This window comes from Nothoprocta perdicaria, unplaced genomic scaffold, assembly GCF_003342845.1.
Source record: "Nothoprocta perdicaria isolate Ctin4 unplaced genomic scaffold, notPer1 scaffold_9, whole genome shotgun sequence".
NCBI classification, from domain to species: Eukaryota; Metazoa; Chordata; class Aves; order Tinamiformes; family Tinamidae; genus Nothoprocta; species Nothoprocta perdicaria.
In genome coordinates this window covers 4,583,278-4,609,902 of record NW_020456198.1, presented here as the reverse complement: position 1 = coordinate 4,609,902, position 26,625 = coordinate 4,583,278, and the positions used below count along the sequence as shown (strand labels likewise).

Sequence of the window (26,625 nt, the reverse complement as noted above, 5' to 3'; positions counted from 1 at the left end):
TACTAGTACGCAAAGAAGAATAAAATGGTTGAAAAGCTCAGATGAAAACGCAGCTCCCAAAGGAGCAGGAAATAGTGACCATTGATTCCTTTCCTGGAGGGAGATAGTTGGAGGAAGAGTAGGCTGGCATAAGCCAAGCTGCATGTGAGAGACTGTTGCTCCTTGCTTGGTTCACCCCATGTAGCTGGAAGAGTAAAGGGCCCTCTTAGGCCCTGGGCTCATTTCTCCTGAGCTTCAGCATCCTCCCTCAGGTTTGACCATCCCATCAGACTCTGTGCAGGTATCATCTGCTATCTCCACACGCAAACATTAAAGTCTGGGTGCTCCTCTGCAGCTATGAAAGTCTCCCTTCCCTGCCAAAGTCTTCTGGCTGCCCTCCTCGCTGGGTCCCAGCTAGCTGCACCCAGGACTTTCTCTGTTTCTCTCCTAAGAGCAGCCCTGCGCTTGCAGCCACTTGCTATGCAGGGGGTTATAAACAGAGGGGTTCAGCCAGGCCGGGGACGCTCGCCCGCCGCTGCCGGGTCCTTGGTCATGCTCTGCTGGGTTGCCGTGGATGGCAAACTGCCACCTGAAGTACCCGGGATTAAGATGTCAAGGAAATTGATTCAAGCCCAGCTATTCTTTGAAAATGTGTTAGGAGCTTAAGTGAAAACCAGAATCTGTTGTTGTAAAAGGATTTTACGTGATGAGATTCTTGATGCGACCATCTCAGAAATCTTCCTCGTTTGTTTGGGAACACAGATGCCTCTGTTGTAATCGGAAGGGCAGAAGACACATACAGGGTTTCTCTCATCGCAGGGGCAGCCATCCAGGGACTGGGAGGAGAGAGGAAAGGGATCGCCTCTGTGACAGTGCTTGGATGCGGATGAGCTCTGCTGAATCATTTAAATGCTCGCTGAGTATTTTTCTGGGAACTCAGAGCTCTGCTTTGGGTCTAATATAGTTGAGAATCATTTAAGGACAGGAAAATTTGCTGGGCGTGGGATCGGATTCATCTTGTTTCCCCAACAGGGTGTTAATATTTTCCTCTAGTTAATATTTAAATAGCCTGGTGGTTATTTCTAAGGAAATGAGATTAAGCTATTGGTGACGTTGCTGAGAAGCAGGAAGAACAGCCTGATGTGAGCCAGAAGCGCCTCCTATTGGGGTGGGCTTTTCTCAAATGGGAAACTCTGTGTTTTGAGTTTCCTTTGAAAAAGAACACGCAAAGAACTTTGCAGCTAGCGACTGCTTTGTGATTGATAAGAAAGTAGATCTCCTGATGCATCTCTTCATTGCCTGGTATATGATATGCTGCTAAATTGTCACAGTGGAAGCCTGTGTGTTCTTTATCCTGGAACACATCAGGAAGAGGGAAAAGGCCCTGGCTCTGAAGCAAGTGGGAGGCAGTAGCTGTTGTCCAGTCCACAAGGATAGGGAATGTGGGATGTGGGATGTGCATGCCCAGAGTGGTCTCCTGCGCTGCTTTCCTGTCCCGTAATCCCTGATGAATGTTTACCCTATGCTTTATTTTATTCTATTTCTTAACAATAAGACTGCTTAAAACCAATCTGTTGTAATCCATGTAGCAAAGCTGTGCGAGCTCCTCAGAATGCCCACTGGGTTGGTTTTTAAATGAAGATCGCTAATCTTTTATCTGGTTGTGTATTTAGACTAAATTGTTAATGCTGGGATTATCTCTTTCCTGGGTAGTGTGTCAGTAGTTCATTTCTGGAGTCAGTGGCCAAGCAGAAAAATAGAGGAGAGAAGGTAAGAGATGGGAAGTGTTTTTGATGGACTCAAAAGGAAGAATGCAGTTTATTCATGTTGAAAGATAAAACAAGCCCAAAGGTTTTGGCTGCACTAAATATTTCTTCAAGGGGTGTTTTAATCCTTTTCTAAAATGCAGCTTCACCTCAAAAATCAACTATTTTGTTTCAAAACAAACAAACAAAAAAAATTTAACTCAAGTCACTTGAAACCAAACACGTCCTCTTTTCAAATGCTGAATCTCATTTAGCTGAAAGTATTCACGAGATTAGATTAGTCTGAATTAGCTTTGCTGGAGTCTGTTTGCAAACCAGCTTTTGAGGCCAATAAAGCAAGGTGTGTGAGCAAAGCCCCCGGGCTGAGCGGTGCGTGTCCCATGGCCAGCACAGCTGGAGCCCGGTTCTGTCTAACAGCAGTCCGACTGCCCTGGCCTTCTGCTGAGAATTAAACCAAAGGGTGTTTAAATTGGAAGAAAGCAGATCCCTGTGAACACCGCGGCATGGGATAGAGGGATACAGCAATTCCGTGTTTCTAATAGTGGATCAAATTGAGTTAAATGTGGTAGCAGTTCTGAAAATATTATTATTGAAGAGAATAATCTGTTCCTAGTTTAGAGGCAGAGTTGCAAGAAACACCCGAAATGAGGAATCCATCAGGATCTGCCCGTGGTTTCAGAGAAGCAGTGGGTAGTAATGAGACCCATCTGTGGAGAAGCCCCTCAAAACATGTTGGCATTTCTTCCACCAGTGAATATGCCTGGCCGTGCCATGGGCAGGGAATAGTTCCTGCTTAGGAGCTGCTCACGTATGGCAGGAAATTGTTCTATTAATTGCCAGTGAGGTTTTAAAAAACTTGTATCACCTTGATCCAGGAAACTGAGTGCTGTTCAACAATCGTAGACTGTACCCTGGAGAGATGTATCCAAGAACAGAAGCCAGGAATAATTAAATTTATGGATGACTTTTTTTATTTTTTTTTCTTTTGGTTATGCTACAAGCACAGTAAAAGTTTTATAGGCTTCATAAAGCTGACTGGCACATAGCTTTCTTCCCACCTGAAGGATCACTATATATTACAGTGCTCTGCAGAGATCAGTAGTACAATAACAGCCTCAGGAAAGGCATAGGACCCAAAAGAGGCCCTAACGAGGAGGCACATTTTGCATATTAAATGTGAGTTATGCTTCTGCGGCCGGAGTTAACGTGCTGGTGAAGTGGAGCTGGGGCTCCTTTCTATTCCGTTGATCTTATGTCAGATACTGAAGCAGCACAGTGAGTCTAAGACCTTAAGTGAAGGACTTGTGCAAAACTGATCTGCAGGATGTTTTGAGTGTCACGGGGCCGAGGCGGGTGAGTGAATTGGGGTCATGCCACGCTCAGCCCTCTGTATTTGGCAAAGCTCTCCGAAGATGAGTCTTTGCAGGAAATCCCCTGTCCTCACAAGCTCCTTGTAGACATGAACATTGATCGTGATCATTTAACGGAGCTATGCGGGTGGCTAGGTCCAAGCTTTTGGACACATAGTGGAAAAGCCTTTTGGTGGGACCTTGCGCTTGTGCTGAGCTGTGGATATTTGGGCTGCTGGCGGTTGAATTTCCAGGAACTTCTCCTGGATGCCAAGTGAAGTGCTTTGAACAGGATTAAACACAACACCAAGGTGAATAAGCCTAAGGTGGAAGCAGTGCCCTCGCTAGCATAATATTCATGTTGTCAGTAGTATCTTGTGCAAGTTCTGGAAATCTTCATTTGCAACTTTCTTAAAATTGGTCTCTTACCACAGCAGTATCGTTTTAAAGTTGCAATGCTAGGAGAATGTTTTAGAAAGTGTCAAGATTTTGCTTTCTTGCAAGCAAACTCTTTTGTAAAATAAATAAATAGAAGCCCTTCAACTAGCAGGATGTTTCTGCTGTATCTCATTGCTTATCAAGGACAGTTTCACAAATATTTTTTCCATGTTGTTTTGTTTTGACTAGCTCTTTTTTTTATAATCAAATGTTACATTCTGCCTCTTTTTCTTGCTAAAAATATTAAACTTAATGATAAGAATAATACACTAGCTGCTTGTTTCACAACATTTTTTTTCTGTGCATTCTTTCTGTCTGAAAAAATGATTCTCAAAAGTAAGCTTACATCTATTCATGAGCAATAACAATTTCCTGTAGTATTTGAATGTAGAACTTAAAGGAATTTGGCTCGGTTTCAGCGCATGCAGCTGTCTTGGGCAGCGATTTTTTATCAGAATATCTTCCCTTTAGCTCTTCTGGTTTTCTCGATACAGTAAAATGAGTTACAGAAAATTGGCTTTTACCATCTTTTAATGTGTTTCCTTCTCCATGCGTTTTTCTTAGTCCAAGTGTTAAATTCAAAATTCAAATATTAAAAAAAAAAGAGAAAGTTCTTAAGGGACAAGTGATAGTTCCAAATCTATTACAATGTGCTAATAATTCTCCCTGCTGCTGATTCTGAAGTCAAGTGTGAGACAGAGCTTCAGGCGTCACCTCTTTCCTTTCTGTCCTTTGCACTTTTTCCTGTTTGTAAGGTGATCATCATCTTCACGTTAACCTATTCTTCTTAACGCTGCTGCCTTAAACTAGCACTCCAACCTATCCTGACATTCCCTGGAGATGCTTTGTATATTTTATGGCACTTGAAGATGTGCTGCCTGGTACAAGGATAGAGGGAGAGCAGCTGCATATTTCAAGAACCGTCGTTAATACGGCTAGCGCGAGGGATACGTATGTGAATGCTAACGGGCAAGATAGATATCTCATGTTCAAACAATTTTCTAAGTGCGAGCTAGGAAATAAAATGAAAACACCAAATTTGCTTGGATCACTTTCAGAGCTGTTAAGAAAACACTGCCTCTGAAGGTGAGAATTAAATGGGTTTGCTGCCTTCCTGGTCCCATTAGGCTTACGTGATATACCGATGGATATAGATGTAAAATAGGCCCATATAAAGCATGCATACATGCACAATAGATACACATGCACATAAACATTTACAATGTGCATTAAACTTCTGATTGATTCAGGTTTCAGAGAGGAAAGTGGGATATGGATTTTTCAGTGCTTTTCACAGTAGTATTTCTTGACTTGTGTTTAAGTCTATCACCACCATAAAAGCAGACTCCATTGGAATAATTAAAAGCACTTATGTCAGTATGTTGATAAACACTCCGAGCAAGCATTTGTAGAAAAATAATCTGTGGTGAAATCATGGTAGTCCGTCAGGGGGAAACTGTTCAGAGCCTGAATACGCAGTCAGTGAGATGTGGAGTCCTCTAATATTTAACAAATCAGATGACAAAGGGGGCTTTGAAAAGAAAGTCAATTTGAGTGAAAAGAATGCACTTTCAGAGTTGGATTACACAATACAACCGTATCATAGGGAAAACTATTTTTTTTTCTTCTTCAAATAACCCAATATTGCAATCGGTAGTAACTTATGGTTGTTTTAAGGAAAGTTGTGCATGGTGATACCTGTTACAGCTGCCTGCAGACATATACTTGGTAATGTGTCCTGGGCTTTGCTTTGGACCCCTGAGGATCCCTGGGCTCTTTATGCTGGGCCCAAATGGTATCTAGGAAAAGAAAACAGGTTAGCAAAGGGCTTAAATCCCCAGTTCCTGGGGGCTGCGCCTCCCATGGGAGAACAGTTTGCTGTTTGCAAGGCAGAAAGGTTGGACAGCCTGGGCTTTACAGCACTTGAAGTGGTAGGAAGATGCTTAGCTGCAGGATTAGGCTTAGAGTCCTGTACAAGCTTTGCATGTATTTTCATCCTCCTTCAGTACCTCATTAGTCTTCCCAAAGAGTGGGTTTTTTTTTTGCTGGTTTCTTTTTCTAAGACCTGTTTCTCTTCAGTTTCGTGACCCCAAGTTTGATATTGTAGCAAGGAAATCATGCTCTTTTTCTGTTTGTTTGTTTGTTTTAAGAGAAGTAAATGTTAAATAAATTGAATTTTAATGTTTACTATGGTCCCAAAGGAAGGTAAAACCATTAGCTAATGACCATAATGATGAACAGATTTTATTTAAATTTGGAATAATATTTGATATGCTATGCTATTTATGGTGATTCTCTTTAAAATATCTCTGTAAAGGAATAAATATCATTTATGCCAGCAATATGGAATTGAAAGCAGTATGAAGAATTTGTTTGGACTGGAATATATTTATATGCAAGTTTGGGTGGTAAACATAGCTGGAAATGCTTTTTGCATTGTGAAAGCAGAATAGAAAATTGCCCTACAGTTACCCATTCCTTTAGAATATTCTTCTCTAAAATTTACCTGACCAGTAGATAGGGATTAGTAATTATCTTGAAGGGAATTAAAATTCATATTTCTGAACCTCAGAGCTTTGATTTTTTTGTTTGTTTCTTGTTACTGGAGGGATAGCAAAAATTGATGCTATAAAATACTTTAATGGTGTTTAAGACATATAATATTTATGCTTTTCAATATATCATCCCAAGAATCTCCAGGGTTTAATTCTTCTTAAATATGTTTTTCAATTGATTAAAAATACATGCTTGGTTTAAAAAAGAACAGGCACCTGCATGATGTGGGTTAGCAAAAGATGCTCCAAGAGGTGGTCTTCATATGAGATCTCTTTCCAGATTTCCAAAAATAAATAAAATAAAATTGAATTATGGCCTTTCCACATTGGGCTAAGCCCGAGTTGCATCTGTAAGCTATTTCAGTTTAACGTGCTGAAGAGGAGTGAGCTGTAGGTCTGGGCTTGGGCTCCTGCCTTTGGAAAACTCTGCTCTCTTGGGTCTGCACCGAGTGCTTTGGCCAGGACAATGCTCGCTGCTTTTCCTGGCATCAGGTGGGTTCCAGCCCCATGCAGTGGCTTTGCAAAAGACCCTCTGTGCTGCTGAAGTCTTGGTTAAATCTTCAGTGGTGCCTGGGGCTTTGGGCGGTCGTCTTTGCTGCTTGTAGGCTTCACCTGAGCTGTGCAGGGAGTGAGGAGGAGGAGGAGCCCGGGCCCTGGGGGCCTTCAGGGTCTCCGTTCACATCTGGAATTGCACATGAAGGAAATTGTGAGCCCAGTGGAAGCTCTGGAGAGCAGATGGAGCGTGTTTCCCGTAGTTAAAGGGGTATTGTTGTCTTAAAACACAATTGAATTAAATAAAAAATGCCCTAAACGTCTTTTATGGTTCCTAATCCTGACTTTCCTGCCAGGATTTGGTTTATAACCATGATTTATGAGAGAATGAGGTGATACAGAGCTTGCCAAATTGGTTGCACTTTATCTTGGTGCTGCTGATTCCAGCCAGATCATGATGATTCAAAAAAGTCTTCCTTTTATCTGTTCTAGCCTTAGTGCAGTTGGATGCGCTTTGGGACAGGAGTGGGGCTTTTTAAAGTTTATGTCCGTGTAACATTTGAGAGGAAAACTTTAATCTTCCAATGAAGAGTCCCACATGTCTTAGAGTGATTTAATGAACCATTTGTGATTTTGGGATGGGGCCACCTGTGCACAGATGTGGGACTGAGGAACTGGTGATCCCTGCATCATCTGCTGAGCTGTGTCTCGTAGGGAGCTGTCTCCACAGGTATCACTTTTTTATAGATGCCTGCATGCAAAAACCAGGCAAAGAAAATTTAGAACAGTCAACTGTAAGGATTTATATATTAGAACTGAATTAAAATATTGTCATACAGATTAGGACGGCAAAGCACACAGCTAGTGTGTAATGGCTCTTCTGTGCTGTGAACACTGAATAATAATTATTTTATGAAGATAGTGCATGGTAAATATTTATAAAGTAAACAGACAAACAGTGAGACCACAGTGAGTAAATAAGTATAAATGTATGAGAGGCTTGTTTCAGAATAAACTACAATTACATTTCTTGCTATAATCAGTATTTCTTTTTTCCGTCCCCAGAATCTATGCAGTTGTCACCTGTTCAGTTCCAAAGCGGATGACACTGGCTATGATCTGGCTGAATTTTGGTTTAATATCAAAACCAAAATTGGCTTTCTTATTCTGCACATTTTTTTTAAAAAAAACCCTCTAAATGTAGATCTTTATTGGTAGCGTAATTACTTCTTCTTCCCCAACTATAAGAGCAATTAAGCGTCAACTAATGAGCAGCTTTCTACATTATAGTTTATTTTGCTCTATCTTAATAACACTTATCTCATTAAATAGCTTTCTTCCTTTGGAAACAAGTGTCTAAATTCATTAAATGTTTTATAGCTGCTTAGCTACTGGTCAGAAGAGCTAAATTCTTTTATCTTTAAGCCAATTTTAGTTTTTCCACTTTTTTTTCCTCCTTCCAGGTGCATCTGTTTTGTGGTTCCATATATTTGGGTCCCCCAAAACTCTCTGATCATGATTTTCTAATCAGATACCATGATTTGGAGGCCAGAATATATAGTGGGCCTAGGGATACTCTAAATGGAGTTGCAGGTTCTCCAGAACGGCCCCATTGTGACTGTGATGTAGTGTTTCCCATGGGCTACAAGGACAAGGCCAGAGATGGTTTCCATCCAGTGGGTATATATTTTTATGTATTATGAATATATATGTATATAAATCTGTATATGGAGTACACAAACCTAAAAAAATGAGAGAAAAAATTGCCTTAATGAATTGTATTGCCACAATAGCAAGCGCTAGATCAAGGTATGGCTATGAAGGAAATGTCAGTAAATCCTGTGATTAGTTTTCCTTGTTAAAATTCCTGACAGTTTAGAACTGAATGGTAGAACCGCTATTAAACAAACTTGACGGGCATATTTGCTTTTTGGCCCTTGTTTGGCAAAGTACTTAAGTAAATGCATAACGCGAAGCTCATGAATAACATTATATCTGTGCAATGAATAGAGCACATGAGTGAGTGCTCCCTTTTCCAAGACACGAGGAGTCTTTGAACTGGAACTATTCGCACAATTAAAGCTCAGCACTTGCTAAAAGACGTTGGATTATTCAGCTATTTAAAGCAATGCATGTGCCGAAGTGCTTTGCTGAATCAGAGCCTATAAAAAGAAACATTTGCCAAAACATGCAAACACTGAAAATGGAAACATCTTCAGCAAACTGATAGCGTGTCCAAAACATTGCAGGGCTGGGGCCGCGTAGGAGCTGGGCTCTGTGGTGAGGACGCCCCATCCGCAAAGCTCGAGCTTTGCCCTCAGATGTTTGCGCTGGCTCCCCGGAGCGAGCGGATCCGGAGGCTGCTCCGGGATGATAAACCCGTCGCTTAGTGTGCGAGTCACTGTGGCACGAGGCCTGTGCTGCATGATGTGCACGCGATGAAACGCGGCGCCGAGGAGCTGCTGAATCGTGGCAGAAGCTGGGAGGTAAACTCTGAAAGCTGAGGCCGAGTAGAGATGATCAATAAGATCTGTCTCAGTAACTACTAAATTAATAAACTTCTGATTTACTAGTTCCTCAGTGTTAGCAGAGTTATAAGCAGTTACATCCAGAATTTACTTCAGAATAAGCCCTACCTGTTTTTTCTTTTTTTCACGGCTGTGAAGGCCTGATGAGACCAGGGAGACTAAAAGGAATATTATATAGGCACAAGTCACCTAGCATCAGTCAGTCAGTTCAGACCAACTACAGGATACAGCGGTACAGCCACTCTCGCAAAATCTTACCAGTTGTGTGAGCTTGTGTCCCTCAGAAAATAATCTTCTCCACCTAAAGCTTTGCAGCAAATTTTGTTCCTGACAGCAGGCACTTGGGCAGGATTCATGACGTGCAGGGAAGGAACTGGAGTGCTATATGTGATTCTAAATATCTGTGTAATAAAAGCTCTGGAAAAAAATAGCAACGGATCAGATTTTACCAAAAAAAAAATCTTTTTCTCTTCAGCTGGTATGAAGTCTATAGACATCTTCTAGAATCAAGACATTTTGAGCACAAAGCAATCTGCTTTTTCCCCTTTTAGCCTGCAAACATGATGGAAGTAGGTCCCACTTGAGCCCTGAGTGGTGGTTGGCATTGAAACACCTGCGCAAGGCCCCTCGATTAACCCAGCATTTTAGTTCTGAGGGCACTACTGGTAGTTGTGGTTTCTTTCTGTTATTTCCCCTGGCATTAGCTTCTGTTTGTCAATAAATGCAGGCACAGTGGAGTAGAGCAGGAGGGGTTGCTCAAAGGTAATGAGAGACCAAAACAAATCGAGAGAAACTGGAAAAGAAAAGATGGTTTTAAGGTTCTTGTTTGCCTCCTGGCTCTTGGATCTTGCTTCTGTTGTGTTTTTAGACTTTGAAAGCCAGAAGCCTGGAAACTTCCCACTTTAAAAAGATGGACATATTTCATTCGCGTGAGACCAAGACTGCAGTGTCTCAAGTCCACCAGCTATGGCTTTAATAAAAGCATTAAATTACCTAAGACATGCTCTGTAATCAAGAGGCTTAAATTTAATTGCTTATTTTGGTACATGATCCCAAAGACAGCCTGTGCAGTTACCTTATAACATTCGGAATACTTGAACTTCCTATCATAGATTTTCACAATGCAGTGGCAAGAGGTCATGAATCAAACATTAGTTTTTGTTTTACTCTAAGCAAAAAAAGAACAGAAAGTCTTTTCAGTCAAGAAGCTCTGGACTTTAGTTCAAGATAATGTTGGGATACTGAGTACACCTTATACAGTGCAGTGGGACAGTATCGCTTAGCATAGTAAGAGATGATCTCAACAAAATAACGATCCTTTTTATCAGGATTTTTGTGGGTGAAATCATGAAGGGTTGAATTAAAGGAAAAGCAAGGAAAATAACATGAAAGAAAAGCTGTGTGCTTGTGTATCCTGTGAATGGGGGAATATGAAGGCTGATGCTGTAAACAAGATGGAAGGTGAAAAAGATCTAAAATGATATTGGTCGTGCAACTAATCATACCTGTTTAATGGTGGCTAAATGGAGAACTCATTCAGGACAGGACAGAAAAGATAAGACCAGAAAGAACAGGAGAAGTAGAAAGACTCGGTCACAGAATGCACTCAGAGGGTGTTCTGGCTATATGGATGCAATGAGGCTGTTTCTCAAGGCCGGAGAACAGTTGATGCAAGAACCAAGCCTCAGGAGGATGAGAACTTGCAGAATGCTTGTCCTTAGTAGGAAAATCTCATGCTGGAGGGAGCATTCTTCTGTGAGACAAGGTTATGGGCACAAGAATGTTTTGTCCATTAACTTTGTCTGGATCTGATTATTTGTCTTTTTATCCTATTGCCTTTTTTGCTACTACAAGTCCGTTATCAGTTCTGCTTGGCTCAAAGGAAGACATCTAGACTTTGGAAGATTATGTGTAGTTTAGGAGAAGCAGCGTATCTTTGTTTCAAGAAATACCCTCTAAGGAAGGCAGCAGAGGGAGCTGCTTGGCTCTATGCAGTATTTTGGGTGAAGTGAAGGGTAACTTGAGTCCAGATGGCTTTCTGAGTAGAAGAAAGTTTGGGGTGCTGTGTGGCCTTCTCCCGAGACAAGAGAGAGGAGAATATCCAACCCCAAATTTATTTGTCAATAAAGACTATCTACAGTATTCCCAAGTGTGTGTGCAAATCACTTGAGAATTATGTGGCAGTGACACTATAAAGAGAAGAGTCTGTCTCTTAAAAACCTATTGCAAGAAGGCAAAACAAAGATTGGTCTGGAAACTGAACAGACAGGATTAAAATCTGGAGAGTAGTTGGGACACTGGGACTTTTTTCTTTAAACTCATGCAGTAGTTTCTCTAATATTGATTTCTACAACATTGAATTTCTTTCTAAAAGAGGCAAAGTCCATTTTCTGAGGCTCTGTGTAGAGGTAACTCTATGAAATGTACTGACTCATGCTCTGCATGTCAGTAGCTCTTCATGTTCTTCTGGCATTAGCATCTGTTACTTTTTGCTGCCACTCTGTGGAAAGCTGAACAGAACCTGAGATTTCCTCCTCTGGGACAAAGCAGGCTTCAAAAGAGATGTAGTATTGGTTTTTTCTTGATACAGAGAGCCTGTCTGCAGACCTCAGTAGCTATCAGTGATCCAGGTGGAAATGTAGTGTTTAGGTTGTAGGAATTCAAAGTCAAGAGCACAAGTTTTAGAGCACTGGTGGACTACATAGCCAAGGTGAAGACCAGCTGTGCTAGAGGTGGAAAATGGTTCTGCGTAACAAGAAACTGAAAATGATGGGTATGACAGGACCTGAATGTAAATGTGCTGAGCTGAAAGCAGTATAAAAATAGAGGAAAAAAGATAGACACAAATCATGGTGAATTCTGTCCTCTGCAGATTTAATTCTTTTGTTGCAAGCAAAATTTGGTGCAATAGGACATGAGGAACTAATTTCTGTAACTGAATAGGTAGAGACAACAGCCTTGGGAGTGGCAGTTAGCCCCAGGGCACATGAAAGGGAAAAGAATAAATGGCTTCCAAAACTGAGCAACTGAGAAGAGGCGGGTTTCATTTCCATGAGTTCAGAAGGATTCCTCTTTGGGTTGAAGGAAGCTTAAAAATCAAAATTTCCACTCTTAGGTCAAGGCAATCATTGAGCTTCTGAACAAGAATTTGTCACTAAAGGTCAACGTTGCTGCTAATAACATGGGTCTTTATCTTAGGCCAGTTCTTTGCCCTTTTCCAGTATTTTGATGCATATTTTGGAATTTCGGGTACTTTGCTGTAAAGGAAAAAGGGAGTGCTGAAGTCAATGACAGTCCTATCACTGCAGGCCAAGACTACCCTTGAGTGCCTTTCCACCAGCCTTCAATGGGGAGAGCCCTGCACTTCTCCTTCACTTAAATAAGTCACCATCCATTTGCGGCTTGGACAGGAGCAGCAGATATGCAGGGGTAACTTACTCCAGTCTTACATCTTTGCTTTACCTGTATTACTTGAACATTTCAAGTGATGTTCTTGAGTGCAGTTGGGAGTTTATGAATAAATTGCAGATTTTCAGGTGAGGAGGTTCCACTGTCAATGAAAAGGCACTGAGTACGCTAGGCTGAAGATAGAAAATTGCCTCATAATTGAAATAAAAGCTGAAATGTACTGTCCTTTCTATTGCCAAACACCAGTAATTTCACTTATGCTGCACTTGAAACAAATCTCTGTTTTTTTCCCCCCTTTTTAAATACTATGTCATGTGTCCATGCTTATGTTAGGTATCACAAGGGACACTCAAGACACTGTCTGTGCTCATCCCTTCAGTCATCATCTTTGACATCTGAACTAGTTACTGATTATTTCTCCCCTAAGAAGCTTCCTACATTTAGAGTGAACGTGTTAAAAGTGACTTTTTACCCCCAAAACCACTGTGACTGTTCAGCAAGCTCCCTTTGGAGTGGTCGGCATGGAATGCGTCCACATTGTATCGGGGACAGCCACCCTTCTCCTGAACAGTACTTTTTTATGAAGTTCGTTTGACTGAAAATATTTTGCATGCTTAACTATCTACTGGTGATTTTTTCTCTGCCAAGTAACGTGTCAGGAGCTAGCAGAGCATAGTAAGTTAATTACTTGTGTGCACACTGTGAAGGAAAAGCAAACAGCAAGGCACCGGTGATACGAAGAATGAGACTTCATTTCAGTCGCCAGAGATTGTGTTGTTAATGAATCTGCTCAATCAGCAGGGAATTGGTAATGTAGATAAGACCAGGTATGGCTGTGTACTGATATGAAGATTAGTCTCTCAACCAAAACATTGTTTTTAGTGAGGGGTTGGTAATACTAAATAGTTTTTCAAAAGGACTGGTGAGATAAAATAGCAGCCTGAATAATTATGGCTGTCTTGAAAAGACAAGATGATGATGATCTTCTAATGTGCTCTGCAAACACCATATAAATCCAATATCTTAGAGATTTCACAGTTAACCATGACACCGCAGCCTCCATTTGGTGTTCTTTGTCACCACAGGTTGCCTAAACGCTGCTGTGAGTAAATGGCCCCGGTGGCAAATGCTCCAAGTGTTCTGTTGCCTTCCCTGCTTGCAGCAGCTGGGTTTGGGTGATGCTCTCCCTGGGCCTCAGCTGCCTCCCCAGTGGCTGTCCCTGAAGGGACTCTCCCTAAACCACATATTTGGGTAGTGCTGACAGAAGAGCGTTTGTTAAATTTGTCTATAGCTTTTGCATCTGCTCCACTGGTGGGGAGTGAATCTCTTACAGTGCTCTTCTGATGCTGTCTGTGAGAAAAATAGCAGGCTTGCTGCTTGAGAGAGAAACAAAAATTGGAATAAGAGTCATAACTCTTCTACCTTAGCTCCAGAAGCAGTCATATCTGCTCCCATACCTTGAGGTGAACATTATGGCCACTTAGTGCCTTCCTACTTATTCTTACTCCTGATGCTCTTAAATTAATGATAGAAACACAGACGGAATGTCAATGGTAGTTGAGACCAGGGTTCATGATGTGTCGTTAAATAAAGGTGGCAGTCCTCCAGGGAGCTGTTGTAGTGGTGCATGCCAGCAGGGCAGACAGCTGGATCGGGAAAGTTGCTCTAACAGGGATGTCATTCAGACCTTACCTGGACAAAAGGTGATTTTCACCTTAAAAAAGAAAAAAAATCAGAGCAAATTCAGCTTTTGTCAAAGTTTAACAAATGATTCAGGGACTCTGGTTGGTGTTGTGTGTGATATATTTAACGATAAGGTCCTGGTGCAGTGGCAGGCTTCTGGTCAGGGTGGGATCAGCAAGAGATGCTGGAAAGCTGAAGGTGACACAAATACTTGGGCATCAGATGACTTTTTTTCATTTTCTTTTTTTAAGCAGTCCTTTGCTGAGGACACTTTTTTTCCTGTAAATTTTATACTTGAGCCAAAGCAACAAGTAAAAAACCATTTTTGTCACAGGTCTCTTTTGCAATCATGAGTACTTTGACTCTACCAGTGCCTTTGGATAGGCTTTATTGATATGAACCCTCCCTCTCTTTATTCCCTTTCTATATTGCTCTGTGTTCTCTGTGGGTGTTTTATTAACCTGTATCCTGCAAGAATTCAATAAAAATATACATTTTTTCCTTTCTTTCTGTCTTTTTTCTTTTTTTCATGCTGACTCTCAGACCTCTGGGGAAAGCTCCCTTGCCTAGTTAGGAGGAACAGATGGGAATCCAGTAAAGTTTCTTTCTGTTCCCGTACCCACCTAGGCTGGAGATAATTAATTTACAGTGAGGCATCATTTACGTTAGCAGCTTCTTTGGTGAGATCAAGGCTATTAAGGGTACACGTTAGAAGCAAGATTTCAAGTCTCTGGTGTTCGGAGAAATAATTGGAATTGTGTTTTCCTTAAATGCGTTTACAGGCAACCTGGGGCTGAGGTCCACAGCGAGACAGTTGCCTTCGAGGGTTGTAAGCTGTTTTTCTGAAGTCTATACAGCTCTTCACAAGTTTTGACCAATCCTTTCAGATCCTTAGATGAACCTGGTGATCTTCCCCTTTTATAGAGGGAGGGAGTAAAATGGAGGACGTGTCTGCTGCTGATGGAAGGGAGACGCAGAAGCAAGATGGGAATTGGAGATTTCTTGACCTAAACGTCGTGGTTTATTATTGTCGCTGCTGTTCAGCATTCACCTTTAGGAGTCTTTTTCTCTTCTTTTTCTCTTTTTCCCTTCAGAGCTGGTTTCACACTGTGTTTTCTCCTTGGAGAAGGCCAGATGGGACCATGATTTACATCAGCATCACGAGTGCTTGTGCTCCTGCTCTTCATCTGTTTAATCCTGTGAAACACTGGCATAATATCTGCTTTTAAATTTGATGTTTGGGAGAATTGTCATTTCTTTTAAATCTGTCTCACGGGAAGGCTGATAGGATTTCTGATGTACAGGGTGTGTGCTGGAAGGTTATCCACCTTGGGGAGATGACTTTGGAGAGGAGAGAATGAAACGAAGTAACTGGGGAATAGGGAAAGTTGGCATAGGAGGCTTGTATATTTACAAAATTGAGGTCTTTTCTGTTAGGTTATTTGCAGATCTGCTGTATGTTGTTTGGTTTAAATAGCTTTTTGAGGCAGGAGCTGTTTGTGCTCTCTGGAGGAATGAAGCCCTACTTCCTTCTGTAGTTTTGGGGTGTTAATTACTACGGTATAAATATTTTTCCTATCAAGGTTCATCATTATAGCTATTATTCTGTCTTCAAAAAAAAAAAAGAGAGAGAGAGAAGGGCACCCTGCAGTGCTCACAGATACGGCCAGTCCGAGGCACCCATGGCCAACGTCATTACCGAAATATATGTCTTCCTTCCAGCAATGCAAAGTGCTGTCATTGAGCCCTTGCATTGATTCATAATGCATCTTTATTCAGTAATCTCCATTAAGATTTATACTTTTTAAAATTATATTTAGGAAGAAATCTATTTTTATGTCTGTCCCTAGCCTTCACGGAGTTTTACTCAACTAGTACAGAAGTAGAAGAAAGTTAATTTACAGTGTCTTCATATAAATTAATCTTGTGTTTTCTCCTTATATTGTAAGTTATGACCTCGTTTATTATATGCAGCTCAGGGGTGAGCAGTTTTAAAAAGGCCGCAGACAGTTATGAAATGAATTGTGTGAGATGTCAGATATGTGTATGAAAAATGCAGAAAATTATGAAAAATAGAGAATGTAGATGTATATAGTCTCAGTCACTTGCCGCCAGCAGGCACCTTCTCTGCCACAATTTATCCTCCTACTCAGTAATTTTGCATATTAATTTCATTGATACTGTTGTGTGGTATTAAATATAACATAAACATTTTAAAAATATTAGCGTTACAAAACTCACCAGCTCATTATTCTTGTGTACCACAATTTTATTATGTGAGACACCCCTAAAAAGCCCCCAAACTATTTCGCCAGCACATCTAAACTTGGACCCATTTTCAGCTTGTTGTGGTGGTAAATTATTTAGCTGACAAATACTGAACCTTGAAACATTTATGGAAAAAGCTTGTTTTAGTAATTACACCAACTCTGCTTTATTGCGACCTTCCTGCAACATTTGCCTTAAGGTCCTGGTGTTTTCCTGATGTTGGATATTAATCATACATTTGTGCTGCTGGCAGGTTGATAGGTGCAGTGAGGCTTCCTGCAAGATTCTTGGCAGCTTCATACTTCTTTTGAGGAACAATACCAGGTGCAGAAAGCATGTGCACGTGTGTGTGGGTATCTAACTACCTATACGTGTATATATATAAAACAAAACTAGATATTTGTGATTATTTACTATGTATACCTACACATACTAAGAAATGTAAAGCTTTTCAAAATATGTATGCTAAGCTTTTTTGCCAAAGCTAATAAAAGGTCAGAAGGTTTTAGAGAGTCCAGTGATAACTGTAGTATCTGTAGATATGTAAATTTGAGAATATGTGGCCTTATTCTACCATCAGGTTTAAATGATTCAGACATTATAGGAAAGTTTACATTTGGGGACGTGGTTTAAAGCCTTTCCTTTGTCTCTGCCATGTTTTGGCAGAGTGACAACATGATGGATGTAATCAGTTTTGTAGATGTGCTTTGCTTTTAAAGCCAACTGGCTGGAGATTGTTGCAGGCTTGGTGGCATCAGTGCAGAAGAAAGTCCTCAGTGTTCCTGATGTTGCTGCTAGCACTTGCTCAGAGGTTGTCTAAATCCAGACCTCTTTTTGTTCCCTCTTCCTGTGTTTGCATTTATTCCAACAATTGCTGGTTAGGATTGGTCTTATCAGAGATTGTTTTGTAGGAAAGCTTCTTTCAGTTCTTCTCTAAAAAGAAGTTAGTCCATGGTTGTTGGCTGCTCTTGCATGCCTTGCTCATGCTTTTCTGCACCAGGCTCGCAGAGTGGATGGTGCTTACACCTGCTTGGGTCAGGTCTCAGTGTGCTCTTTGGGACCTGACTTTTGGTATCCAGTCTCATTTCTCAAGCAGTAATTGGCATTTTCTGTGAGCATCGGTGCCTCATGTTAAACAGAGTGATGACAGCAAATAATAAAATGAAAAGCCCTCATCCCTCGGGGTGGGAAATCCTGAATTCTTCGTTCAAAACAGCAATGTGCACTCTTAACTATAGGCTCTGTTTCTCCATCTCTTTGAGTCTGATACGTCATCATTTTTAGAGCAAGAGAGTATAATTTCAGTAACTTCTCCCCCTAATACAATGATTCAACAACTTGGCTGCTTTTTCAGCTATGGAAAGGCCTCTGAAAGATGCCACTGATTTTTATCTAGTGTTTCGGGGATTTTTATGCCTTTACCACTGCAGCCTCATGGTAAATTACTGTTCAAGAGATAAATCAGTCATTCAAATCACTCTTCCCTGCCTTCCATCAAAACACAGTCTTTAGATTTCTCATTACAAGGTTTGCTTTATTTCTTCCTAGGAGGGACCGGGAGGTGAGAGGAGAGGCTGAAGGGAGGATGATTTTCCTCTGGTCGGAAGCACCTTCCTTGGATAGCTTTCAGGACTTACTAATAGTGTATCTTTTAAATAGCAACAATAACAAAATCTTGGTGTGTGGCATCAAGTAACAATTTTAGTCCTTTTGTCCCAGATATCCTGGTCTGGGACTGCTATGTTATTTGAATGATCTTAAAATGATTTCAGTTCTGCAGTGAGCTTGTGATATTTAAATGTTTAAAACCATTAATTTCCTATTTGAAAATTCAGCCTGCTAGTGAAGTGCATTGCCTTGCAGTTAAGCGAAGGCACAACTTCCTTGAGGTTAAGAAAGGAACGTTTTTTGTTTACTGGTGGTGACATGTCAGTGCTTTGTGAGATTTGGCTCATGACAGAGCAGTTCATTTATGACAGGGGCTTAGATGTGGGGATTGTGTCTTTGTCTTTGCTCAGCTGAAGGCCGAGATGGTTGGGCAGATCATATCTGCTAATCCGCCCAAAGGAAAGATTCCTCATTTAGCTCAAGAAACCTGCAGAGGTTCTGCCTGCTGTGGTCCCTTAAGTCTTTAAGCTACCCATGCAGAGCTGCGTAAACAAGAAATGGGAGATTTCTGTGTATGAAGAAAAGATGCTATTTCCTTCTATCCATCCTTAATAATGCTTTGATTTTGTCATGAGAGAGGCCTGGAGTTTTCCCTTTTATTCTTGCTCATGCTGAGTGACACGATGCTGTCACGCATCCGAAATAGCATTTCCAAAAGTATCTAGGATGTCAAAGACTGTCCCCATTGACTTTCAAATGAGATTTCGCTCTTGAGCATTTGAATCCTTTCTGATTTTGTTCTTCCTACTTTAAGCAGGAAAACAACCTGTGGAAGCAGCCAGCAGCAAGCTGCTTTGTGGGCATCACTCACATACTTAACCAAATGTCATCACCATCCAAGAAGATATCAAGCCTCTGCTTAGCAACATTCGGGATTATTTGGTCCCACATACATCCCCAGTAGATAGAAAAGAGCCTTCACCACTCTGCCTGACATCAGTCATGCTGCCTGTGGTAGACCATGTCTTCATATCAAGGTAGTCGCTATGTGTGTTAGAAAACCAAGTATGCAAGTGAGCAGCAAAAGCTCTCTGGGTATGGAGCAGTGAAGCTGAAATAGGATTAGAAAGGAGTGAGGGCCATGAAACTTCTTGCATTGCCATTCTTCTTACAGGTCTGTAGGTATCTGCTTTGCACGTGTTCACAGATGAATCATCTCAGGTGTGCAAGTGATGGGATGGGGATGTCCCCATGAAGGGACCAGGCTGATTCTGTTTAATAACAGAAGTGAGAAGCTTAGGTTGCTTTGCAACCATTACTATCATTTTCATCCAAACGGAACCAAATACAGTTAGAGTTGTCTGAGATCAGTGAACTATAAAAATAAAAAACAACCTTCCATCTAAACTATCTCTCTCTGCATGCCAGACTTGGGGTTTAAAGATGAATTTTTTGTGTGAATGTGAAAATTAAGCAGAATTAAGGAATTCTTTTTTCCAGCTGTGGTAAACTAATGGTAAACATTGCATGACTTGAGAATTGTTAGTCTGCCAAATTGTATCAGGATGTTTTGTAAGCACATGTGTGTAATAGACATTTCTACCGATTAAATGACCTGTTAATTGGAAAATTATTTGAAATCAACGAAATTCTAAAAGTTTTAATAAAAGATATTTTAAACAAAAGATTTGTGAGAGAGAAATAAATACATTTGATTAAAAAGAAATGGACGTTTTTATCCAAGCTTTAATTAGATTTTGGCGGAATACATTATTTTAATGGTTTTTCATTAATGAAGCCTGCTCATTATTTAGGTTGTACAGTAGCAAGAAGAGAGAGAAAAAAAGCAATCTCTGAATCTATTTAAAGAGCAGTCTGTGTTGTACCCTCTTCGAGGTACTGCGGTAATTGACGGAAAGATTTTGCATAATAAAAGGATGTAGAAGCCTTCTAGAAGTGTCAGATAATTTTGGATGAGGACAGATGATGGTGTTTCTGCTGTTATGTGGGGTTTAAAATGTTGAATGTAAGAAAGCACAGACGCGGGGAGGCTCCCATTGTGGGTAGGTTACTCCTCCTGGCTTGGGAGCCAGAGGCTGTGTTGCTGGTGACTTGAGCAGAAATAAGGTCATGTTGACGGAGACCAGCCCCAAGTCCCAGATCAGGTCCTGAGTGGCCTCAGGATAGACCTTGGTTAGGGATGTCCTAGTGTTAAAGCTGGAGGAGACCAAGGGTTGGCAGCCCGGCCTCTCTGCTGCGTGTCCATCAGGTGCTGCCCTCTCGGATGGAGTTGCCCATTGACAAGTATTTACACCACTTTGGTGGAAACATGTATTATTTATTAACACAGGAGAGGTCCTTCACTTATTTGGTTTTTGATAACTGAATTATTTTCTGACCCTTAAAAGGCCAATTCAAATTCATCCCAGCATTTGTTTGGTGAAAGCTGTGATGTTTACTGCTGGTAACATGAAGTATCAGTAGCTCTGTCTTACTCCATTTCAGATGGGTAAATGTCACAGGAAGAACAAAGGGATTTTCTTAATAGGTTTAAGCAAAACAGAGTCTTTATTTAGTGTCATGTTTTTATTTAAAAGCATTTATTTAAAGTTCTAAAAAACAAAGAATTCAATATGGCAAGACAGGTGCAACTGCAAATGATTAATGATATAATTCTTGGTACTTTATAAAGTGTCCAACACCGAAGAGATTTATACAGTGCAGAATGGCAATTGTGCTTTGATGGAAGGAATGGGTAATCAATACCTGCAAGCTTAGAAAAAGCGTTCTATTTCCTCCTCTAATGATATAGGGTTTTTTGCAAGGCAAGGATGTCTGGAGCATGAGACACTTAGGAGAAGAATTAATTTGAAATCTGTAGTGGAAGATCAGTTTCAATTAAAACTGTACTTGAATGTACATGGAAAAAAAGCAGGCAGTTAGGCTGAAACCCTCTGATGGCTACCAGTGAATAAATGAATCCCGCTGCACTGTCCTTGATTACGTTGTGAGCCTTGGAGCTCATTTCTTTTCTGAGTATAATGAGATCTAATTTATTTACCTGGCTCTCACATTCCAAAATAAAATTTGTTTCCCCCCCCCCCCCCCCATCTCTTCCTTCCCCTCCTTTTCAAACTAATTGTTGAAGCCAGGGTGGTCCTGATCCTGCGAGGCTGGGAATGAAGATGTTGAGGTCATGGCCTCCATTTCAGCCTAGAATTGCTGCCATAATGGTGTAGGTCATTTTGCATGTAATAATTTGCATATCAAAAAGTTCTGAAGGAAATTAATGGGAAACCCAGTCGTTTATAAAATCTTGTGCTGATTTTAACTAGCAGGTCTTGACCCTCTAAATCAGAGCTTAGCCACATGGCTGTAATTTGGGATGTCAGGACTTGGAATCGCAGCACCGGCACTAAGTTGGTTGTTTGAGTTGCTGAGAGAATTTCATTGCATTAGATTTTTCCTTAATAATTCAGCAGCAGTATGGAAATATTTTGCAAACAGAAATCTGATAAAATTGCATGGAGTTTTTTTTTAAAAAACTCTATTACGCTTTGTAAGTCATAGATTTAAAATAAAATGAAGCTACTGCATTTATAGGAAGAGATACATCACTATTAAATTAATCCAGACAAGCTTTTTTTAAAAAAAGAGGACTAAGATAATTCTTTTAAAAGTAGAACGTCATAAATGCCTACGGGTTTGTGCAGTAAAAAAGGAAATTTCCTTGAGAGTCAGTTCAAGGTGCCTAAGTCAGTTGAGGTCTTAATTCAGTTGTGTGTTTTGTTTGTTTGTTTACCCTTATGGATTATTTTGTATGTTCTGCTAAGACAGTTTTCACTGCAATTTGGTTGAGCTGGCTCCATTACAAAAAATAGTATCTGTGACAAGATGCATAGAAATAACCTAACAGTCCCTGTTTAAATAAATTGGCATACTTTAAAAATAAATAAATAAATAATCTCCCCATTGACCAAAAGGTCACCAAGGTATTTTAAAAAAGTGAGTGTAGAGCTCTTCTTGAGTACACAGCTGAAACCACTGTGATAACTTCTGTGAGCAGAACAGTTTTGAAAAAAACACCTCCCATTTATAATGAAGCCAAAAACTGGGAGCTGGCAGGTTTGATATTTATGTGCAATGCTAAGCATTTTAGAGCAAAATCCAAAATTCCATAGAGTAAATGCAGCGTTATATAAAAAGTAAATGTGAATTGACATCTAAATTGCTGCAAAACAATTACTAGAGCATCTTGAGTCAAGAAGAACCTGCCTGTGAGTGGAACATGTTCAGTTTTCCCCAAGCAGGGTTTTTAATAATTCTGTTCTCAGGTGTTGTACATAGGGAAATTAACTGCAAGTGACTTTTGTTGACTATACAGGTTGAATCATGAGCTAAAGAACTGGTTTTTTTTAAATTGGGCAGATGATATAAATGATTTTCAAATTTTGATTAATTATGGTTGAAAATAAAACACTCTTGGTTTTTTTTTTTTTTTTTTTGGATAGCATGCAGTCTTTGAGTGTGATGAATATAGTGCACAAAATCTTGCATGGATTAGGCTTCCCACGTGAGCCACAGGAAGACAGCGCATTTTGCAAGTAGTCATGAAAAATCCAAGGACCCACAGCAGTTGGCCTTCAACTGCTGGTATGGGCTGGCACTAGTTGAACTTACATATGCTTGTCAGATGCAAGGGTAATAAATGCATGCTAGGACATCATGCACTTCTTTATGCCTACAGAGAGGACACCTCACCTGCGTATTTTGGAGGTGTGATGCACCTGGGACGTCAGATGTCCCATGGATGATGCTCAGGAGACCTGAATTGAGCCCTAGGCTAAAAGTGGGTTTTGCCAGGGAAGGTAGGGCAAGTTGCACCCATTCTCAGCCCATGGATTGCCCTGTCTTGGATAGCAGGGTAAGGATAAGGATAGTGTAAGGATAGCAGTGTCCATCCCTGCTGTAAAGCACTTCAAGTTGCGAATAGAAAGTGTTTTATAAGTCCTCTGTGCTACAGGAGCTTAAGCACTGTTTGTGCTGATAGAAAGGTAAGCTGGTAGTCTCTGTAAATACAATTTAGGAGTCAGAGAGGGAGATGGCTAGCAAAACTGGAATTTCACTGGAGGTCCTACTCTGCATGCTGCAAATCTAGTCCTCCTGAGGTCTCTGTTGTTGCTAGAGCTGGAATGTGGAAGGGTGGACAAGGCGTTTACCTTAAATTTTCTTTTTTTTTTTTTTTACCGATTATTCGTGTTGACTGTACTGGAGAGTCTTGTGGGTGAGCAGGCTGAGCTGGGGCTGGGATGGGCAACCTCTATCCATGGAACACTCCCCTCGGCTCCACTGCCAGGAGCTGCACATTGGCCAGTGCGAAGCAGCTCCGACCATGCAATATACATGTATTTATTTCAAACAAAAATAATGGTCGAGGATAGGGGAAGAGAAGTGCTAGTTTGGCTGTGCATCTGTGTTGCCTCATGTCATGTAATACAGACAGCTCTGATGTGCCCAGGTGCAGATGTCTCTGAAGGACTCTGTTGCTGGGTCTGCGGAGCTTTACATTTACTGCTAGTATTTGAGTTGACTTGATTCAAAAGAGTAATCTGCATGAGGTGTAACCAGATTTTGTTAATCAGATAAACAGAAAATGAGAGGAGAATAGCAGAAGAAAGCCGCAGTTATATTCCTGGTAGGTCACGGTCATCTTTTTCCCATAGTTGCTTTATTCAAATTTACCAATACCTCCTCCAGCTTAAGTCCCTTCTTCTCATCTTTCTCGCTTCAAAATCTCTAAAAGAAATGAAATCATTAATTGAGATTGTATTATCTAAGCAGAGTATTACACAAACATGAGTTAATGAGTTGTTGGTACATTATTTATCTCATGTAAAAGGTAAAGTATATACTAATGTCTTGTGGCTGAAGCTTTAGGAAAGCTCTTGTAACACTGTGCTAATTCATAACACACATCAGGGGAAATTGGGAATTGCAGATAGTTTTACAGAACAGCAATTAAAAAAAGGCCATTGTTCATTACTGCTAGAGGCAAAGTTTGAGTGCTGCATAAAGCTAATGGATTTCGATCTCTTCGTAAGTTTACAAGTCTTAACCTCTTTCAAATGTCGGAAGTAGAACAGCAGTGGAGTTACCTGGAGAGCTTAAATGCTTGATCTGCTTACTCAGAGTTCTCAAAGACTATTGAGCTACAGGAAATATTAATGAGTTGGCATTTTTTAACAGGTACCTATGGTCCCGAGCACTGGGTCACTTCCAGCGAGAAGTGCGGAGGGTATCACCAGTCTCCGATCAACATTGTAGACCATCAGGCACATGTGGGAGATGAGTATCAAGAACTGCAGCTTGATGGGTTTGACAATGAATCTTCTAACAAGACTTGGATGAAAAATACTGGAAAAACAGGTATGTGCTTTTTGATTTGTCTCCCTAGCCTGCATGCAGTCAATTAAAAATTCAAGTCATGTTCTAACTTCTTTTTCCTTTTTTTTTTTTTTTTTTTTTTTTTTTTTTTTTTTTTTTTTTTTTTTTTTTGGGGTTTTTTTTTTTTTTTTTTTTTTTTTTTTTTTTTTTTTTTTATAATTTCCTAGTAACAGCCACCTATCTCTACCTTTGCATTCTTAGCAAAGCCAGCTCTTCGGATTAATTTTAAGGGTTTTTATTTTTCAGGCTCCTTCTCAGTATGAAATAATTCTCTTGGCAGCCAGTTGTTCCTCAGAATAAACGGCTGCGCAGGAGTTACAAAGTGTAACCTTGAATTATCAGCTTGAGAGGCCGTAGCAGCTAATCCAAACGAGCGCTGAGATGCAAGGCTCAGGCCCTTCTGCAGGGAAGGGGAAGTTCAGGAGTCAGAAGGTTTTACAGAAGAAAGAGCAATAACTGCTCACAGAAGTGGGGGTTTATTAATGTGTTTCTGATATGATTACAGCGCTGCGTTCTTCTCTGATCTGAATCCTCTTCTGCTCTGTCTGTTCTGGCTTTTAGAGAAAAGCACAGTTGGAGAGTACTGCTTATTTTTACCAAACAAGTTCACTAAAAGGTCAAGGTTGATTTATATGCAAAGCTGTGTGCATTTGATTACTCTTTAAATCTAAAAATGTAAAAAGCAGAAATTATAAGGCCACCCTCTTCATTTGACAAGGTCACATATTTTAAGGGAATTGGATTAAACCACTAATTAATTCAATTTTATTTATTGGAACTATATTTTTATCTTTATTAACGTGCAACATGAATCTAGGCAGTGCTTTACATAACATGTCTCTGGTTGGAGGTCTGCGAGCACAACCTGGGGTTTGTTACCTGTGTCGAGAGCCTGCAGCTTAACTGTGCGTGCCGGGTGGCCGCAGATGCACCCTCTGATTCCAGGGAGGTTTGGATCCGAGTCACGGCATTGAGGCAGGCACTTTTTATCCCATTCCAGCATTTTGAGAACATAGCAAGAGCTGAATTTTTGCACCTTAGTCGGAATGACAGGATCCTTCACCGCAGAGCAGACCTAGTTTATGCACAGCACTGTCAAGCAGAGTTTGGGTGTCTGCTATATGGTTGTGGGCTTTTCAGCTTCAGGACGAGGTGCCTGTGTTTGCTTTGAAATCCAGAGTTTGTTGCCCCAAAGGAGGACCCGGGAAGGCTGAATGCTGTGGAAACATGGTACTTAATTAATGCATTCATGTTGTGCACTCTGCCTGCCCTGGTGGCCACGGACGGGTGTTTGTAGTAACCAGCAGTAAGTGTAATTAGAAAGCCCAAGAAAAAAAGCAATGTTGCAATTCTTCTAGGAAAGATGCTAATGACATACTGCATGTGTAATAGGAACATATTGCTGCATGTATAATAGGAAACCATGTTGTACTGAAACGTGCTAGCAATTTTTCCAGTGTTCCTGCAGTTGGTAATGACAGCCGTATCGTGAGTTTCCTCTGCTGGGTGATTTCAGCACTGCTGCTGTGTTTGATTTCCTCACCCGTTGGGGTATAGATTTTTGCTGACAAGTTATTGCTTCTCAGGGCAACAGTAACTGTCACTTTTCTTTGGTAACTTACGGCCTTTTACTGATACCATGAAGACTCTCGTTGCCTTGCTGTCAGCTCTGATTTCTTCGGCTGAGCTCTTGGCTCCTCCTTGTTTTATTGAGTCCTACACCTTTTTTGAATTTTTTGGGTCTTTTGAAGCAACTTGCCTGGGTTTAGCACTTTGGAAGGTGGTAAGTGGCAGAGCAGCAAACAAAGCAGGAGGTTTTGATACAGGTAGAGGCAGGTTCTGCCACTGATCATTAGGGATATCGACAGCAGAGTCCTGGGCTGGTGCCTGCATGAGGTCTTTGTTTTGCTGATGGACAGAGACGCTAAACCAAACATCTGTTTAAGCAGTGGAGGCCAATGTAGAGGGCATTTCTTAGCTATTAATGACTGGTAAGAGACAAAGCTATGAGGGAAAGGCAAAGGCCCTTAACCTGAATGCTCATTAACCATCAAGAAAAGTCTTCCTTGGATTGTTATTGTTGCTGTTTGAGTAGCTCTTTTTTTTT

The 26,625-nt window shown here is 40.7% G+C and overlaps 1 protein-coding gene across 1 annotated transcript in view; it reads left to right on the top strand.

The window, feature by feature from the left end:
* The window catches only part of PTPRG (protein tyrosine phosphatase, receptor type G), a 364,795-nt gene that overhangs the window by 170,713 nt on the left and 167,457 nt on the right, over positions 1–26,625 (top strand). The window contains exon 3 of the mRNA XM_026052517.1: positions 24,321–24,500. Coding sequence (XP_025908302.1) covers positions 24,321–24,500 — 180 coding nt within the window. The remainder of the gene's footprint in view (positions 1–24,320; positions 24,501–26,625) is intronic.